The sequence below is a fragment of the Arctopsyche grandis genome, chromosome 3 (assembly GCF_051622035.1).
Source record: "Arctopsyche grandis isolate Sample6627 chromosome 3, ASM5162203v2, whole genome shotgun sequence".
NCBI classification, from domain to species: Eukaryota; Metazoa; Arthropoda; class Insecta; order Trichoptera; family Hydropsychidae; genus Arctopsyche; species Arctopsyche grandis.
This window is the reverse complement of record NC_135357.1, coordinates 21,836,975-21,857,292: the sequence shown is the minus strand read 5'-3', so window position 1 is coordinate 21,857,292 and position 20,318 is coordinate 21,836,975. Positions and strand designations below refer to the sequence as shown.

Genomic DNA, 20,318 nt, shown 5'->3' with positions numbered 1-20,318 from the left:
TCAACCAGAAGCAGCCGACCAGCAACTACTAACATGGAAGAACTGCTTCAGAATACAGCCAAATCCAGCCGCTTCGAGAACTTCCAGAATATACCCGCTTCATCAATTTTATCAATCAAATTTTTTTTAATTTTAAATACCAATATTTTTAAATATTTTTTCCTAATCCGGAACTAGTATTTTTACTCTAGAGAATCGAGGTTTTTTATCTTTTTCTCAGATACCTTTTGGTTTATTGAACTGAAATTTCATATCTAGAAGCTTGAGCTTAATACCAAGTTTTGTATAAAATTTATTAAGCAGCCGTTTACCGCAAGTGGTAGTTTAATCTTGTTGATTTTTTTTATTTACATTGATACAATAATTATGCATTAATTTTTTCGTGAAAAGCACACATGTTTAAGGGGTCGTTTACTCTTTTTTCCTGGCAGTTTACTCTTGTTCGAGAACGGTTCAAGAACGGTTCCCACGTTGAGAGCGCAGATGGCAAAACACACGTGTTGTCCTTCCAGGTACTCGTTCGTTCCTCGTTGGTGGTGCGGGTCATAGGAGAAACAAGAAAACAAGTGGACTGACCTGGAATATCGTGTTTCTGTCGTAGGGTTCCTGGTTGAAAGCTCGTCGTCTAGATGGAGCGCAGCTGTAATACTAGCTGGCAAACAGGTCACACGGTCCTTCTTCTAGCGTCGGATGCTTCTAGGGACATTTCGGAACCGGTGGCTACCACGGAAGTTTAGCCCGCACGGGGGTTGGAAGCTGCAAGGAAGAGGCAGGAGGCAGGAGCCGGGCTTTATACTGCCTCGTGAGACGATCTGGTTGGAGCTCTGGAGACAGAGATAAAGATGCTCGACCGTCTCCCGTAAAGGCTCAACAACAACAACAACCGAGTGGCGAGCTTTCCGGAACGTAAGCTACGTGGAACGGCTCGGGAAGCTGCAGGACATACGTATGTGTCTGTTCAGACTACGTGTCTGATGATCGGCTTTCGTAGCCTTACGACCCACGATTTGGCCGATATATTTTTGTGCTGGCCACCCTGACAGACAGCGGCTAGCCCACTCAATGACAGTTGTTTGATAACGGCTTTCGCGTAAACATTGGGGGGTGTTTACGTGGTTAGCTCCTCGCCACCGATACTTGGAGACCAGCTCCAGTATCCGTCCGGTGTGCACCAGAGGAAGCCTGGTCTGTCTTCGTACCGAAGGCAGACAACTCAGCTACGCGTGGCTAACCTCAAAATCACGCGTGGTTTCTTTGTTGACTCCCCCCCCCCTCTTTCCCCCTGTTTGCTCTATGTACATTCAACGTGAAAATATATTCATTGTGATTAGATTTACGACCTGTTTTCATTGTTATATATTCTCTCGCCCTTTTTCCACATCACGCATCCCACGCACACTACGTAAGAGAAAGGGACAGAGCAGATCAGCCATCATCAGCAGAGACCAGACCACCGACGACGAAGGAAGGCACCTTGAGGAAACCAGCCCCGCCCACGCTTACCACGAGCTATATCACAAAACCGACTTCAGGGGGCTCTCGATTGAGCATCCCTGGCGTCCGTACAGTGTCCTTTCCCGTGTCGGATCCCGAGAGAGCGTCTCGGCGCGTTACCGCGTAGGAAACTTCGTCTAATTGGGTGTTGCCATGCGAATCATTGGTACTGCTGCCAACCGGCGGGACGATTAGGAGAACGTAATGTTACAAAGTATTATTCTTGTATCAATGTGATGAAAATAAAAAATAAAATCTCAAAATTTTATAAAGTGGAATTTTTTCCTCTTAGAAACGTCAAAAATATTGTGACCACGATTCTGTCCACACCCCTGAACGTATCAAGCTGAAAATTTTTTTTTTTGAAAGTTTTGGTCAGAATTTGTGAACCGGAAGTAGTATTTTTTTTTAAAACAATATTTCATTATTTTATTTGGACCTTTTAAATTATTTTAATCTTCTTGATATTTATTGTTTATAATTTTAAGTAATAAAAAAATTGATTTTGCCGAGCGAAAAGTCCGTGTACGAGCAACTGCCGTGACGTGTGGAGCTCCCTCAAGGTATAAATCTTGTACAAATATGTATGTAAATCTTGTCCTTAAAAAATCTGGCCTGCGCCCGTCACTCTTCTTCTAAATCTCAAGTGCATCCGTCACCGCAATAAAGTTAGAACCCGTGACGTAGAGGAAGGACCTTGTAACCTGGTCTCCAGCTTTTCTCGTACATCTGGCTGCGATTCGACGAGGAGCACATAACCAGGAGAATTCCTACAACAGATAACGACACATTCCAGGCTATTTAAATTTATGTAGATAGCCGTCTTAGGGCGGCAACCGTCTAGGGGCGGCGGCGGTCACAAGGGCACTGAGGGGTGGCGACCGCCTAGGGGCGATAGCCCCGGGGTGGCTGCCTAAGGGCGGCAGCCGTGTAAGGGCGGTGGTGGCCGCCGGGGTGTTTCAGTTCCTGATCCCGATAACTGTTTCAGTTCCGGATCCCCATAACTGTTTCAGTTCCGGACCCCGATTTGTTTCAGTTCCGGATATCGATTACTGTTTCAGTACCAGATCCCCATAACTGCTAAAATTCTGATACCTTTTTCAATTCTGGATTTCGATTACTGTTTTAGTTCCGGATCCCGATTACAGTTTTTGTTCCGGATCCCAATTACTATTTCAGTTTTGGATCCGGATACCTTTTTCAATTCTGGATCCCGATTACTGTTTTAGTTCCGAATCCCGTTTACTTTTTCAGTTCCTGATCCCGATTACAGTTTCAGTTCCGGATACCGATTACTAGTTCAGTTCCGAATCCGGACGCCTTTTTCAATTCCGAATTTCTATTACTGTTTTAGTTCCGGATCCCGATTACAGTTTCAGTTCCGGATGCCAATTCCTTTTTCAGTTCCGGATCCGGATTTCTGTTTCAGTTCCAAATCCGGATTCCTGTTTCAGTTCCAGATCCCGATTCCCTTTTCAGTTCCGGTTCCAGATCCGGATTCCAGTAGTTTCATGTAATGCGCGTGAATGTAATGTAATCATGAGCGTGAATATTTCCACGATAGCCAAAAAACGGATACGATACTGTTACGTACACCGCCGTGTAGTTGTAATAGGATTAGGCCGAGTAGCATCCCAGAGACGGTGTAAACGTTATAATTGGTTTCAAGGATTATCTCTAGACTCTAAGTGCATGGGTATCCAATTGGATAGAAGGAACTGTCGCTTGCAAGGCAGAAGACGGAAGCGATATTTTTCACCCGCCGGCGAAAGCTAACGCCACCGACTATCAACATAGGAGGAGAGCCGGTACTGTTCCAGAATTCCCTATAATATTTGAGAGTCCATCTGGACAAAAAACTCAACTTTCGGGAGCACGCGACAAGGGTGGCCGAAAAAGCGGCAACAGTAAAAACGGCGCTGGGACGACTGATGCCAAACCTCGGAAACCCGAAAACCTGGGCAAGAAGCTAATAGAGAAGATGGAAGCTTGGGTAATCATCGACACGTTCGCGTCAACGGTGATGCCCAAGAAGGAGGCGCATGAACGAGAGAGAAGAATGCACGCGAGATGAATGGAAGAAAGAAAGAAAGAACGACGAGAAATAAAGAATGAACGAAGATGAATGAATGGACCAACACTCTTTGAAGTAATACACAGAAGTCCCAGAGAGTGGGGGTTGGGGGTGGGGTTTAGCCGGTAAATATCCGGCACTACCCTGCAGTTCGGACTGTAGGCTGTCTTTCGAAGATTCCCCAACTCCAGCGCAGCGAAAAAAAGACTAAGTACATGTAGGCTAAACAATGGCCACCGAAGTGGCCGCTATTGGTCCCTTCGCAGAAGTGACTGATACCGTGATACTGGTTGTCGTGGGAATACATATCCGGGTACATGCCTAAACAATAGGGAAGTAGCCGGATGCCTTGAGCGACCGACCCGTTATAAGGCGGTACTTAGGCGATATCAAGACATTCTGGACGGAGCACTGCCAGTGCGTGTGTCTCCTCAATCATCAATAAATGTTGTGACATGACTTTGGCCTTTTACTTGGATCCTCCACCCACCCCTACGCAACAATACGCTAACGCAGTGGTCACCAACCAACCTACGGCCCGCGAGAGATTTTCATCTGGCCCAAGGAAAAAATTGACCTGATTTTTAAAAAATAATTTTAAATATAAAATTTGTAAGATTATTAAAATTTTTGACCTTATCGTGATTTATACAAGGTCAAACTCCTTTACAATTTCTATTGGGGTATGACTTACAAGTAGTTAAGAACCAAATTAAATGCAAAAAGCAACTTTCCATTCTGATAATTTGTTCAGATCGGAAACTGTTCACAATATTAAATTATTACAGAATGCGTTTGATGATCGATTTATAGATTTTGAGAGTAATTTAAAAGTGTTAAAATTTTTCCAAAATCCATTTTATATCGATATCAACGATATTGAAGAATATTTTCAATTAAAATCGATCTTCAAGCGAATGATGGTTTGAAGTCAATATTTAATTACGGGCACCGTTTTTAAAACGCGTTGTATACGATATTTTATTTCCAACGTAATGGCAGACGATACATTAACGTGTATTGATGACCAAAATGAGCAATATGGCAAATTATGAAAACAATCGGATAAGAGATAAAAATGACCACTAATACGAAAGCCATGTGAAACGTAAAGAAGGTATGTAAAAATGAAACGTTAATCAAATTTTATGCTATATTGGAGGAGTCTGATTATCCAAAAATATAAACATTTCGTAGAATCTTTGTGTAGTGCTGTAAATTTGTAGTGCTGTTATGTATCAACAGACCTTAATCCGTGTCGATGTTTATAAAGACTGGTTTACACCGGAATTTCTGAAATTATAACCATAACAGAATTTCTCGATGGAAATCCCTAACTGCTGAGCATTTAATATTGTGAACATTACATTTTAATGAAGAAGATTGAACTAGTTTTGGAAAAATACAATCATTAATAGACTTGTGGCGGCTCGCTTATACGACATGGTCGAGTTTGGTTGCCTTCCTGCGAGTGGGGACCAACTCGGCTGGGTTCGGAGAGCCGTTACTCACTCTGCCTTTAGCTGTCATATAATAAACACGTGCATTAACATGCCAGTCGTCTCATTCGTCCATCCCCCATAGACTTCTTTTGACTATTTTATTTTTTTGCAAAATATATTAGAGAGTCTAAACACACCTTTACAAAATTCGAAATCCTGGGCGGTAGTTATCTAGGGTAGTGATGTAGGGTTTGTTTGGATTCGCTACAATTTTAATACCTGATTTCTATTGGATTTCTAAATAATTCTAGTTGGAAATGTTTGCAAAATTTTTAGCGTGGCGGGCTTTCAACAGGAAAGACGTCAGCACTCAAAGGGCTAACTTTTGGTAAAATAGTTTTTAAATATCATATATCAAATCGTTATTACGAGAAAAGGCGAAAGCATGACGGTTTAAGGTGTGTTCATACCTATCCAGCACTACCCGTATTATACAAGTGTCATGCAAGTGCGGATAGTATTCTTTGGTAGGTTTGGTAGGTTTGAACAGAGCTTTATGGGAATGTTTGTGCATTATTGTTTTGTTCTTCTTTTTTCGAAATATTTTATGCGCCCTTTCTTTTACGGCTCCCGTGTATGCCACACACCATGCACACGCTGCGAGCCGGCTCTGGCTGTCGTCATAAATAGACTGCGGATAGAAACCGTGCTTTTTCCAGGAATCGGGGCGGTTTGGCTCTATTTACAAAGCTAGAGTACAAAAAAAAGGTTGGGCGAACCTTTTACAACAATTGAGCACTAGCATTTACAACAATTGAACAATAAATGGCGCCCTGTGGATCCAGCCACTAGTCATAAATCTGTTTGAAACTAACGCGATTTGAAAACCGTCCGGCGCCTGATTTGATTTTTTTGATTTTTAAATGCTTTTTATTATTACGAAATTATGCTCACAATACATCTTATATCTATTTTAATAGCTACTGATCTACTGATCATTTTCTATTTTACAATTTAATTGAATTTGGTTAGTAATCATAGTATTATATTATTCTAATGTTAATCTACAGCATAATAGGAAAAAGAGTTCAAAAACCTATTTACAATCCTTATAAATGTTCATAATACATCTAATACATAATATTAATTAAAGACTCTCTAAAGTAGATGACCTAAAGCAGATTTTGTTTAGGTAATCTGTATTTATACTTGAAGGCAGTGGCGGATTAAGCGCTTCGGAGGCCACAGGCGCAACGTAATTTAGAGGCCTCCCCCCTCCACTAATCATAAAGTGACTTTTTTTTTCAAATGTGAAATGTAGGTATGTATGTACATAAAAAAGTGTGTTATTTTGTATTTTGTTTATTAAATAATATGAATCTATTTACAAATTTATACAAACAAAAAATTTTATATATTATACAATTATATAAACAAACATCTAAATATTTACAAACTTATGCAAAAAATCAAGAAAAAAAGAAAAACATTTTAAATTGGTCTCCAGTATAGCACGGTTTATTTATTAAAAAAAAATGAATCATTTTTTCAGATATATGTATGCTCTGACTACAATGCTAAATCCATAGGATAATCATTAGGAGCCATTACAGTATCATTTTCACCTTTGCTTTCTTCCTCATTTTCTTTTTCAGAAAACTGTTCTACAGTCCTTTCAGGAGTCTGTTCTTCAGACGTTTTAGGATTTTGCTCATTATTTTTTCCAAAGGGGTTCTTATCAGTTCTTCTACAGGGCTGCTTTTCGATCCTTTCCAGTGGTTGGTCTTCGTTTCTTTCAGAGAGCTGCTCTTCAGTTCTTTCAGAAGACTGTTCTTCATTTTGTTCCGATATTCTGGCATTTTTAGCGATATTCTGGCATTTTTAGCATTAGTTAGCGACATTTTATGTAATTAGTTAGTTAATTCTTTTGTACCAGTGAAATTTATCTAGAAAGGCCAAACAATCGACGACGGTGAGAGCAATTATCGCAAAGCTTTGTACTTTACGTAAAAAAGTATGAAAAATGCATAGGAATTTCCGAATAATAATTTTTCTCAGAACGATTTGGAGGCCCCTTAAATTTAGAGGCCACAGATATGCGCCAATTTTGCTGTTCGATAGTCCGCTACTGCTTGAAGGGTATAGACATTTTATTGTAATCACCGAGACTCTTCACAAGTGTGTTAGTATGGTTATTAGTGATTCTGTCATAGAATCTACTGATTAGTTTGTTAGTAATGTCTGTAATAAACGGAATATTATATATGGCATGCAGTTTTTTCAAGTTAGTATATATTGGGTGTATTATAAATTATGTTTAGGGATTTATTTTGTATTACTTGGAGCTTGGAAAGATTAGTATTCGAGGCGTTATTCCATACAGGTGAAGCATAGGTTAATAATGGTAATATGAGTGCGCGATATAATTTTATTTTATTTTGAGTTGATAAATAACTACATATGGCGATCATAGATGTATAATACGGTTCGGTGATTACTGGTCACAAATTACTCGTCACAAAGTCACTAAAATCTCTATAACGGAACATCTGGCAGCCGAAAAGTCCATCATACTAACGATAACTATCATAGTAACGAGAACTTGAGTGCTAAATATTGTGTATTCGCGATTTTCATGGCAAAAATTGTCTTTGTGACCACCCCAATGTGACGAATAGTCCAATTACCGTATAATACATAGATCCGCCCTCACGGTTTATACTGGTCTCCCTTTTGGCGCATGCAAAATACATGGCGCATGCACACTTTTCTGTCAGTAGGTTAGTAGCTTCTAAGTAGGAAAGGTCGATTGCGGAGATCTTGTCAATAGATATGCGGAGATCTTTTCATCTTTTCGTCACTAACTGAGGAGTGCGGGGGGAAGTGAAAAAAAACGCCGACCGCTGCGTCGTAGGGTAAAAACCCTTTTTTTCCCCAACTTCCCCCCGCTAGTTAAACCCCCCGCATCCCTCAGTTAGTGGCGACAAGATCTCCAACGAAATTTGTTGTAATGCTGTAGGCATATAGTACAACTGAAATGATCTCATCAGGTCACTGCGACACATATCCAGGAAAGTCATTAACGCATGGCACACGCTCGCCTCGTCAAAAGGTCGACACGTGTTTCTATACACGTGTCTTGGAAACAAAGGAAGAACTCACTGAACCCATAAAAACCACGAACTACGTCCAGGCGTATGAACCCATAAAACCACGCTCGCGAGTACCAAGAACAAAAGATGTGCACATGACACACTTCAACCCAAAACGTTTATAAAGCAACGCAGCAACCTCCACCGGCAGAGTGAGCCTCTGGAGTTCAAACAGATCACTTCTCCGAAGAAACCTCTTCGTACATACAATAACCATTGTACCAATTGAACGCAAATAAACGATCCTCTTTCAAACTACACAACACGTGTTTCGTTAGACCGGGATACGGTCAACATACCTTCCCTGTCTTACACTGGTGACCCCCTCACCTGTCTTACAATGCCATATCTAGTATATTCTAGATCTATGATGGCGATTAAATATTGGATATATTGAGGATATACCCCGCATCACCTTGCATTTCGCTGAGGTGCCCATCTCATTCTTTTATCGAACGTTACTCCTAAATATTTCATTACTGACTGCCATATCCGGCGCCTGAGCGTGTGATGATATTGTTGCGTACGGGTGGGTGGAGGATCCAAGTAAAAGGCCAACAGTCGTTTCACAACATTTATTGATGATTAAGGAGATACACGTATTGCCAGTGTTCAGTCCAGAATGACATGATATCGCCTACGTACCGCCTTATAAGGGGTAGATCTCTCAGGGCGCCTAATCTGTTTACCTGTTGTATAGTAACGTATTCGGATATGTATTTCCACGACATTGGTGTACAGACTCCAGGGATGTTCAACTCGAGAGCACCCCCGAAGTCGGTTTTCTGAGATAGCTAGTGGTAAGCGTGGGCGGGGCTGGTTTCCTCAAGGTGCCTTCCTTCGTCGTCGGTGGTCTGGTCTCTGCTGATGTCGGCTGCTCTGCTATGTCCCTTTCTCCTTCGTAATGTGCGTGGGATGCGTGATGTGGAAAAAGGGGGGAAATTGTATAATAATAAAAACAGGTTGTAATTCTGTTTGTATGGTGACTGTATTTTATATATGTATAAATACAGAGAATAAGCAGGGGGGGGGGGGGAGTCCGTCGTGAAATTAGCGCGCACGTGTTCGAGAGGTTATGATAACCTCACTCCTCACGTGACTACGTGATCTGACTTCGACGAAGAAAGACCAGGATTTCCTCACTTCTCACCGGACGTATACTGAAGCTGTACTTCCAGTATCGTCTGCCGATCCAGGCTGAGCTGATCGGGACTCGGTGGTGGGAACAAACTCGGTAGCGAACAGAGATGTTCACTCGACCGAAGCGGAAAACGAATAGGAGGCGGGGACGCGCGCTCGACGCCGATCTCCCTCCAAAACGGCTCCTTTGGTCGTAACGCCACGAAAGCTGACCATGAAGACTTGGTCGGAACAATTGGGTCTTCCCGTACTGATTCTGAGAAATAACTAATAACGGTCATTGTTTAGCCTAAATGCACTTAGAGTCCAGAGATATAATCCTGGAAGTAAGTGCAACCACTTACATAGTTAATCCGATAACAGATAACCCTTGAACGGTCACATAGTCTCTGGGATTCTATTCGCTTAATCCGCGGCGTACGTAACAATATCGACGGAAATTGACGGGCGAACAGCCGGAGCTTTGAATCTGTCCAACATATGTTTTTGACACTGGCAGATCTACGAGCGGGCTCGTACGTTATCGCGACGGCTTCGGACGGATTCGCGCATTGCTTTCTTCGAAATGAGAAATTTCAGAGACCGTCGGCGGGTTTAAATTTTCCGGCAATTCCGATCGGAAAAGAGAGCGGCGGCGGCGTGCGTGAGCGAGCGCGTGTGCGTGTGCGTGTGCGTGTGCGTGTGCGTCCTCGTCCGCGTCTGCTCGCGAGCGATGGAATTGGAAGCGCGCAAAGGCAAAGGCAAGCGCAAGATGGCGTCGTTATTTTGAGTGCGGGGCGGGCGGGGGCTGTCGTTCGTCGGCGCGGCGCGGCGGCTCCCGCGGCGCCGAGATGAGCCTTAAGAGATGGCCGCCCGCGCCTCCGCCCCCGACCCCACCCCCGCCTCCGCGCCCGCAGCCGAGACCACCCCCGCACCCGCCCCCGTCCGAAGGCGCCCCGCGGCCTCCGCCCTCGCCCCCGCCCCCGCCCCCGCCCCCGCCCCCGCCACCAAGTGTCACTTCGTGCCGCTCGACCTCGACAGTGTCCCTGGTCCCAGCGGCATCAAGCAGTGCTTCCGCACCGTCAAGTCCCTGCGGCGCGTTCCTCTCCTGGGCAGCGCCGGCTCCTCGTCCCCCTCCACCTCCGCCACCTCGTCCTCCTCCTCGTCCAGGTCCAAGGCCGTCCCTCACCCGAACCCCCACCCCCACCCGCACCCCAACCCGAAGCGCTACGAGTGTCATTCGTGCCACAAAAAGTTCGGGAGTCCGGGTAAGCTGCAGCAGCACTCGCTGTCGCACACGGGCGAGCTGCCGTTCACGTGTTCGCACTGCGACAAGAGGTTCAACTCCAAGTTCAAGCTGGTGCGGCACGTGCTGATCCACAACGAGACTCGGCCGCACGCGTGCCCCCACTGCTCGAGGACTTTCCACCGCAAGGACCACCTGGCCAACCACGCTCGCATCCACAACCCCGTCAAGGATGTCTACGCGTGCGGCAAACACGGCTGCAACAAGCAGTACACTTCCCTGCTCAACTACAGGAAGCACGTCGCGCTCCACTCCGCCGAGGAGGGCAACCTCGAGTGCAAGATCTGCTCGGAGACGTTCGACACCAAAGACGACATCGTCTACCACCTCAAGGTGCATGCGGGCAGTCGCACGGTCAAGAACGAGATGGACAAAAAGTTCACCTGTCCCGAGTGCGAGAGGAAGTTCTTCACGGCCAAGGACGTGCGTCGACACCTCGTAGTGCACACCGGCCGCAGGGACTTTGTCTGTCAGTTCTGTCCGCAGAAGTTCGGTCGCAAGGACCACCTCGTGAGGCACGTTAAGAAAGCGCACTCGAGCGAGTTGGCTCAGTCGGCGATCCCGAGCACTTCGACCGTCGTCTCCGAGCCCCTCCTTCGGCCCGAGACGCAGCGGAAGAAGGGCAAGGGCGAGGCCAAGCGATCCAAGCCGGACACGCGCTTGACGAGAAAGCAGGCCGAGTCGTTTCAGAACGTAGTCAAGTCTGAACGTCCCGTCGGTCAGGTCTTCCGATACGACACGGCGCCGGTTCCGATGGTTCTGACCGAGGCTGTTGTGCCTCGGCAGTTCGTAGAGATCAAAGACGAACCGCAGTCTTCGGACGATGTCAAATTGGAAACCGTTCCTTCTATGATTACGTTGACTTCGCCGATCGAATCCACGCCTTCTACGTCCGGTCTCGGTAAGTATGCCGACGACGAGTCGTATTCGGACGTGATTTATATGATTCCCGAGCCGTATTCTTCCATGGATGTGATGATGGTGGGTGATATAGACTATGCGGCGAGAAGCGGCTCCAGTGATATAGACAATGCTGAACTTGTACCTGTGATGGAAGCTAGTAGTGAAACTCTTAGTATTTTAGAGCAACCCGTAGACTCTTTGTTGATCGACGAAAGCGAGCACGGCTCCCCCATGACCAACCCGCAACTGATGAAACTGCCCACTTTTAATGTTGCATTCCAAAATGCTGCGCAGAGTCCCAAACCTCCGCCTTGAATTCAATCGATCTAGTGAAATTATTAGGCAAATCCCATTTACAATTTTTACATTTAAATTGATCAGGTCGACGGCATTATCCAATCGGTGTTCCGACCGGTGGAGAGATGCGAGCGAATCGTATATCTTGACGATATAACAAATTGATGGGTAGTAAACTAAAATATTTTAATACAAATCACTGACTAATGAAATCACAAAGACTTTTGCTAGTTTTCAATTGTGCGCTTGTATCTACAGTGATTTTATACGACACTGTAGGCTTTTACCAGATATTAATGAATTGAACGATTCCGAGATACCACAAAATTACATTTTACCAAATTGAAATATTGTACTATGTTGTAGCCATATACTTTTAAAATTGTAACAGTTTTATCTGTAACATTAGTAGTTTATAATGTTACAGATAAATATGGCGGCAATATTTTCAAGAAAAACTTTTTATTTTCTTTTGATAAAGTTGTACACATAGTAGGTCAATCTTCGAGGCCGGGATTTCACGATGCATTTTTTGCACCGGCCTCTTATGATTGATGGCCGATAAAATAGAAAGATCAAGTTTTATGCAAGATTAAACACACACACACACATTAAAAAAAAAAATAGTTCCAAGAGTGATTCGCAAATTGGAATGCAATAGGAGTATCCAAGTATGCTGAAGTAACCACTTCATGTATTTTTACCTTGTGTTCAGCGGTAGAGCTATGCTCTGCCACATTCTGTAATATTGTATTGCATGTAAGTTTTATCATAGTAGTACAAAGTAAAATTCGAGTGTATGTAATACGTTTTATAAAAAAAAAATAGATAAAACGTATTCGAGTGCATATTGTCTGTGCTAATCGAAACCTGATGTGTCTTACCTCATAATTTAATTATTTTAATATTTTATTTATAAATATTCTGAAAATATATGTATGTTTTCATATGTGAAACGCTGCAGTTATGCGTTTTTTATTCGACTTGCATATGCATATGTGACTTGTAACGAGACGATAGCTCTATTTGTTGTATTTCACGTCGCGTTCAAATCGGCAATTTAATATTTTCTGCTTATTACATTTCAAAGATTTTTATCAGTTTACGATAACGAACGTGAGCACGATTTTGCTCTATGTTGTACTTTGAAAATATTCTGTTATAGACGGTGTTCTCGTTCACTGACGCAAACAATGTACAATGAAATCAGTGATTTTAGACGTGGCCTTAAAATCAACATAAGTCCAAATTTATATAGTTGTATAAATTTATATATATATATATGTACGTTAATGAATAAAAACGTATTGGGAAAACAGTGTCGAAGGTTCTGCTACTTTGAACCGTGTATAAGATTAGATGTAGGTTTAAAATTTATGAATTCTACCTCAATTTTAGTGCCTAAGCTAAGTTAATAAGTTTTATAAAATATTTTACAAAATTTAAAATTATTTTTAAGTTTTATTTGTTAAGTTTTTAAAAATTTACATAAAATGTGAACGTATTTTTAGGAGGAAGATGCAATAAATTCACAGATCATCACACTTTTATGTGCACAAATACACATGCCATATATGTTTGTGTTCTAATGGGGCTTCTTTATCCAGGCTAACGTGTATCAAATGATTGATTCCCAAAGAAATTGAATATACATATGAAAATGCTCGTCGCTGTGTCACCCGGTGGGACTCGTTAAATATTCGCCGAATATATCTCTGTATCCATATCATGTTTAACCCTTTTTTATTCTTATAATTTAACTGACTTGTGATTACTGTAAAAAAAACGAGGCGACTGGCTCAAACCCGCTTATGAAATTTGTAGACCAATCAGTACATCAAAATCATATATCATGTGAAACAATTTATCTGATCCTACTTAACCTAAATATTGATTTTAATGCATTCTTTCGATACGCTTTTATTTACATCATATATGTATGTATGTTGAGATGAATATTTTGTTTTAAATCTTTTCATTATTATTTATGTTGATGATTTCATAAAGTTAATAGTCCGGGTTAGGACTTAAAAAGAACATTACCAGTGACCATGTATATTCTAGATACTAAATATGTTTTAAACTAAATGTCTTGAATTGAAATTGAAAGATTATATTTTGTGATAAATTGTCTCAATAGTTTTCACTCCTTAACAGTTTCCCATTAGAAACTTTGAACATTTTGTCTTCCACTTTTGATGCTCCATTGGAACCATTTCAAAATATATATATAACACCAGATCAACTCATTTTGTAGAAAAAACATTGGCTTCAGTGAATGCATAGTATAATATATGCTGTCATTTAAAAATTGGTTTATTAAATCTACATATATATTCAAAATATATGTATATGTGATAAAGAAGGAAACCAATATTTTATTGTTGACTAATGTCTTCTTTATAACAATACTGTATGTATGTATTGATACTTCCTATAGATCAAGTAAAAAAAGAACATGCTATGGGATAATTGGGGCTTTTATTTAAAAAAAAAATTGTTGGGTAGTCGAATTTAATCTTAATTTGTGGAATAACTCTACAATGTTCTGCAATTAATATCTATCAATTCTGAATTTGAACCCTGATACAAATTATTTGCATATGTACGAAGATATCCAACGATCTTAGAAAGCTATATACATATACCTGCGGATCGCAAAGTACTTGTTATATAATACACAAACACACACACACACACACACACACACACACACATATTTATACTTTATTGATTTTTATAGTTTTTAGCCTGGTAAAATTCAAAATAAATTTTTGAAGCTTCACATTGTATGCAGTTGTATTTTTAATTTTATTAATGAGATGCTTCAAGATTTCCAAATTTTAATGTTACATATGACAATATCAATTTATTGTGTGTTGATGTAATATCAGTTTATGCTGGGTTAAGAACTAATTTATTTTTGATTTAATAAAGATACTGCCCTAGAGTTACTATTTTTATATGCAAGTTTTAATAATAAGCTATTTCGAGTTAAAAATCAAAGTAAAAATAAAAAAAAACTAAAGATAAGAAATCTGTACCTAAAAAAATGAAGAAACTGTTTATTGTTTTATAATTAATGAATTAATACTGTTTATAGAATTGATTTAAGTATTGTAACAGTGAATGATAAATAATATATAAATCCAAAGTAATTGATAACAAGGTTGATTAGAAAATACCTTTTTGTGTTTTATGCTATCCTGGAATCTGTGTGATTTATTATACAGGAGCATGTTAATTGTGTATGCAGTGAGTTGATGATATACTGCTGTTATTTGTCTTTCATAAAGATGTCTTTGTTTCTATCGTAGCCTGATTTAGTGTCCGACAGTAGTTTTCCTAAAGATTTAGCACATATCATAAAAAATAAGTTATTGGGCAGCTCTTTTCCGAAAACATAGACTATTTGTGAAATTCCTTTATCAAAGCTATATGTATTTTTCCACTATGAGCATGAAATGCAATCCGTAGTGCTAAGTGGCTAAGTCGGTGTCTTTTGCTGGTTAGAAGTACTGCGAGATAAGTTTCAATGAACTCTTCAACTACCTCATTATTAATTGCTATACAATTATGTTGATTTTATTTACTATAGACATATTTATGTATTATTTAGATTTTTCAAATATGAAAGTTTCCTTCTGCTTTATCATATGATACGATTTCTGAATATGATAAAGCTTCTATTATACATATAATGTAATCTCCGTTTAAATTAACTTGACTGTGTCCAGTTTTTGCATATATTTTTTATTCATTTGATTCATGACTGAAATCTAAAATTTGAGTGGTAACTGAAGAAATGACTGTTTTAAGGATGGTACATAATTATTCTTTCATTCCATATATTCTTTTTTTTTTTTTTTTTAATTTTTCTATGTACATCTAACTGCTTATTCCCGGGGCGCTACAGTTAGGTATTACATACCACCGAAGGTCTGTTCCCTGAACCCTTAATGCCAGTCGGGCCACATTCGCAATATTTTAATTAAGTTGAAATTGTAAACGACGTCTGTGATACGCTCAATATATTATGCGTGCAATTAGTAAGGGTTAAAGGTTTTTATCGATATGTATATTGTATGTATAATATTATATTATATATATATACATATGTATCATCTTGTGTGTTTGTTTTATATATTGTACATAAAGATATTGCTATTGATCGTTATTCTAATTTGTCTCTGTTTTTAATTTATTTTTAATGTTTCAATTTTTTAACGTTCCATTTTTCCTTAAGTTTATAATAATTGTTATTTATTTTTTATAAATGATATGTATTTAGTATATGTAAAGTCGCATAGGGAAGCTGCCAAATGTGTACACTTGTTACGACACTCTTTCAGGCTAACAAGTAATGATTAAATATATTTTTGTAATATATTGTTTATGATGGTTTGTTGCCAAAAACGGTTATTGTTGGATTTATATGCTTATTGTTATTTTTAATACATATATATTTTTTTATATAATATTTACCGAAAACCACTCCCACAATTTGTCTTTCTGATTTTTTACTTTATAATATTTTAACAAATTTGTACAATATCTTAGTCCTTTTCCAACTCAACATTAAAAATTATAATACGAAAATTTACCTAAAATATAACAGATTTGTTTGTCCTGGATATGGCACTCTTACAGTTTGTTATATGAGGAATATCAGACTACAAGAAGTGAAGATGTCGTCTTTCAAGTGGCAAATTTGAATATTCAATTTGTGCTTTATTGTCTTTACAGAATCTCTTTATCATTTAAATTAAATAGAAATTTTTATATAAATGGTTTTTATCAATATTCACAATGGAACTCCATTTTTTTCTATCATAAGGAGTTCATATTTCCAATACTTTGTATACGTAATTTGATGAAACTTGACAATAGAATATTATTTTTATTTCAAACTTATAATTAATTACATATATATTATATATGTATATATTTTTTTCTATTTAAAAAATATTAAATATTATATATTTTATGCAACTGTCTTAAATATTATATCAATGGTAGCCGAGCTACAAATCTGTTTTGTTTTTAACAATTTGGTACAAGTGTGTACTAGTCATAGATAATCAATATTATATTTCTTTCACTCCCAGCCTATTTAATACAGATTTTATATAATATATTTATGTTACTGTAAATTTGGTAATTATGCACACTATACGTTATTGATGATTTTGGTATTACTGTGTACCATTTAGTTTGCATTATTTGTAATTAATCACATTTACAGTAACAATTAATTTTATATATGTACATATATGTGGATATATGTAATATATACATATATTATAATTGTATACAGTATATAACATAAATTTAGTTATACTGAGATGGAACAAAAACAACACATTAAATTATTGATTTTTAACAATATTTTCATGTATCATTTTATGTGTATGTTTATAAATGTATGGTTTTACTATTTAATAATGGTGTTGTATGTATTATATTATTTTGAACGTGAACTTGCCCAATATTTTGTTGCCATGTGTGATTGTTCTATTTCTTTATTTCTAAATACGTGTTGATCGACTGTATATTGAGTGTAGATTTTGTAAGAGATATAAATATTTATATAATTATACTGAGCAAAACATGGTGCTGTGAATGCTTATTAAAAAAAACTAATAAATATTATATAATACTTAATTATTGCATTTATATTTCTTTTTTAGGCTGACTGGAAGTGGTACCTCCCCTCATAAGTCTCCTCTTTTTTTTTTTAAACCTTTAATACATGTTACAAAAGTTTGGCAAGTGATCTGTTATACATACATATAATTCTGGTTTATAGCTTGACTTTCTGTATAGTTCTTTTACTATGGCTTCTTGAAATATTTTATTTTTATAAGATGGGTCTTATTTAAACAGAATTATATTAAAAATTCACGCGTATCCTCCTTACGACTACCTATACCTGCTCCATGCAGGTAGTCGAAATTTGTGCATACCTATTTTGCAGCTCTTTTATATTGTTCAAAAATTATTAGTCTAAATAAATAAATAATCATTTTTTTCTTGTTGGAAGTATTGAGCACTCATTCTGTTATTTCTCTGGCACCAATAACCTGTATGTAGCTGATATAAGAGGAGATATCATATCTGGTGAACTAAAAATTTCACGGTAGGTAACAGTACATAATTCATAAAATTATTTATTACTAGTAGGTAGAGAGTTTCAGTCAATTTGGCGCTCAACATCGCGTATGGTCAACCTATTTTGGTCGAACAAAGATGAATTCATAGTAAAAATTTCGTTTGAGTGCTTAGAGAAATAATGAATATATGTATGTACAATAAATAGGGGAAACATTAGTCATTGGCCATTTAGATTTGAAATAGAGCGTTGGAGCAGGAGCATGAAATTATGGAATACTGAGATATGGGAAGATCGATTTCCATATTATAGAATACATTTTCAGTCTACCAGGCACATCAGCACTTGTTGAAAGGATTATATTCTCAATGTTGAATAACATGGTCTGGAGAATGGGTGAACCAACAGCTTTTTAAAAGCTTTATTGTGCTAAAAAAACTTATCAGTCAACTAAATTGTAATGCAATTAAACATAGTAAAGAGTTTTTAAGAAAATTCAAGCTAGCAATATTTTGAACTTTTTGTTAATACAGGGCCGGGACTAGAAAATTTGCGCACCTTTGTAGTATTTTTTTTACACATACGATACTTAAGGTAGGGCCTAATCTTAATTTAATGGAGGTGGGTGATAGATGACTTATACTTTAAAAACATTTGTAAACAAGATGTAAAATGTGAGTAAACATTTTAAGATAAGAATACCAGAAATAAAGTATTATCCTTAATCAATATGCTCATTTAAAAAAACATCTTTAGCTTTACAGCTTTATGGGCCACTGTTCGGATCTTCATATATATTCATAATAATTGACATCTTCGTGTGTGATGACCTGATAAGTCAGGGCTTCTCAGATTAATCATTACTGATTTATTTCAACAAATAATGTATATCCTTTTAGAATAAAATATAAACAGATCACTTTATTATATGTACATATGTACATATAATGTTTTTAAACATTTTATAATATCTTTCACTCGGAGATTGAAGTGAAAGATACAGCGGTAGTTGTAAAGGTAGTTAATTGTTCCGTGATGATTCAGCCCCGAATGAAGCACGGAAGAGATCCATCGATTATTTATATTACAGCACACTATGGATCACGAGACCTTATTGAGGCCGTCGACACCAACAATATTACTTACAATATTTTTCGTTCTTACAATATATGGGAAGTGGATACGGAAAATATTGCAAGTAATATTGTTGGTGTCGACGGCCCCATTGTTTGTTGTATACAAAATTCATACGGAAACGTTTTTGGCGCGAGCGGCAAATCAGGTGATCAGCGCTAGTAAACCGGTGGTCGATGAGCACTAATCACCTAATTCATCTCTATGTTACAATATCATAGCGATCGGAAGATTGAAAATGGTTTAAAACTAGCTCACCAATATTGCGCCACGTACACAGTGAAACTAATGAAAAGCTTTAAATTTTACATTTGACTGTTTCCTGGCCTATAGAAATGCAGTTGAGTTTTGAAGGGGATCTTTGTTGTTCAGTTGATGCAAGTGTTATTGTATGTTCGGCGTAGGAGCTAGTTCCTTGACTTCGTAAGAGTGGGCAGGCTGAACTCCTGTTGCTCACTGGCATCTCGGGTTGATGCGCTGGTTTATATACTGGTTGATTGTGCAACGTGTAGGTTGTCTGGTGAGATCACGTTTTGGAAGATTTCTACGGACTTGAGGCTTACGGCGAAAACACACTGAGTGGTATGGGACGTCACGTCCCTGGCTTGTAAACAGTGGGTGTTTCCCAAACCGAATTTGGGTGAAGTTGCACGTGCAGAATGTATATGTTTGGGAGGTCACATGTGTATACATATCCATATGCAATCGACAAGTTTTTCCTACATTTCTTCAAATATGGGATTCACTAATATCGATCATGTCAAGCAAAGATAAAATATCGCCGAAAACACTCCAGTGGGTGATTTTTGGGACTGTATCATGTATATGGGCTGGTGACCGGAAGAGTGCACTCGAGATAGTTGCACTCTCGAGACATCCAAACTTTCAAAGATGCTCAAGGAGAACTAATGCAATAGACTTCTACAAAAAAGCGTCAAGGGGTATTTGTATGTTATCCGAGGGTGCTAACCTTTTTTTTATTACAAACCTCCTTTACGTTTCACTTACGATTACAATTCAGGAAAAGATTTGCCTCTTATCTGATCGTTTTCATACTTTGCCATATTGCTCATTTTGGTCATCAATATACGTGAATGGATCTTCCGCCATTACGATATAGATAAAATATCGATTAAGACGCGTTTGAAATTTTAAATCTGGGTGACGTCTATGTAGTCTTTAGTTTTATACATAGATGGCGGTAGTAAAATAAAATTATTGGTATTTTTATTCAAAATAATAATTTTGTGGAATTCTATTGCGTAAGTTCTTTTTGAGCGCCTTT

The 20,318-nt window shown here is 38.6% G+C and overlaps 1 protein-coding gene across 1 annotated transcript; it reads left to right on the top strand.

Annotated features, from left to right (window-relative positions):
• The first annotated feature begins 10,075 nt into the window (after positions 1 to 10,075).
• Positions 10,076 to 12,394, top strand: LOC143923049 (uncharacterized). Its single transcript, XM_077446531.1, has one exon. The coding sequence runs from the start codon at positions 10,147 to 10,149 to the stop codon at positions 11,803 to 11,805; it is 1,659 nt and encodes a 552-aa protein (XP_077302657.1). The 5' UTR covers positions 10,076 to 10,146; the 3' UTR covers positions 11,806 to 12,394.
• The last annotated feature ends 7,924 nt before the right edge of the window (positions 12,395 to 20,318 follow it).

What these genes read in the sequence shown, in the direction of transcription:
- LOC143923049 (XM_077446531.1), top strand. Translation starts at nt 10,147, where the DNA reads ATGGCCGCCCGCGCCTCCGCCCCCGACCCCACCCCCGCCTCCGCGCCC.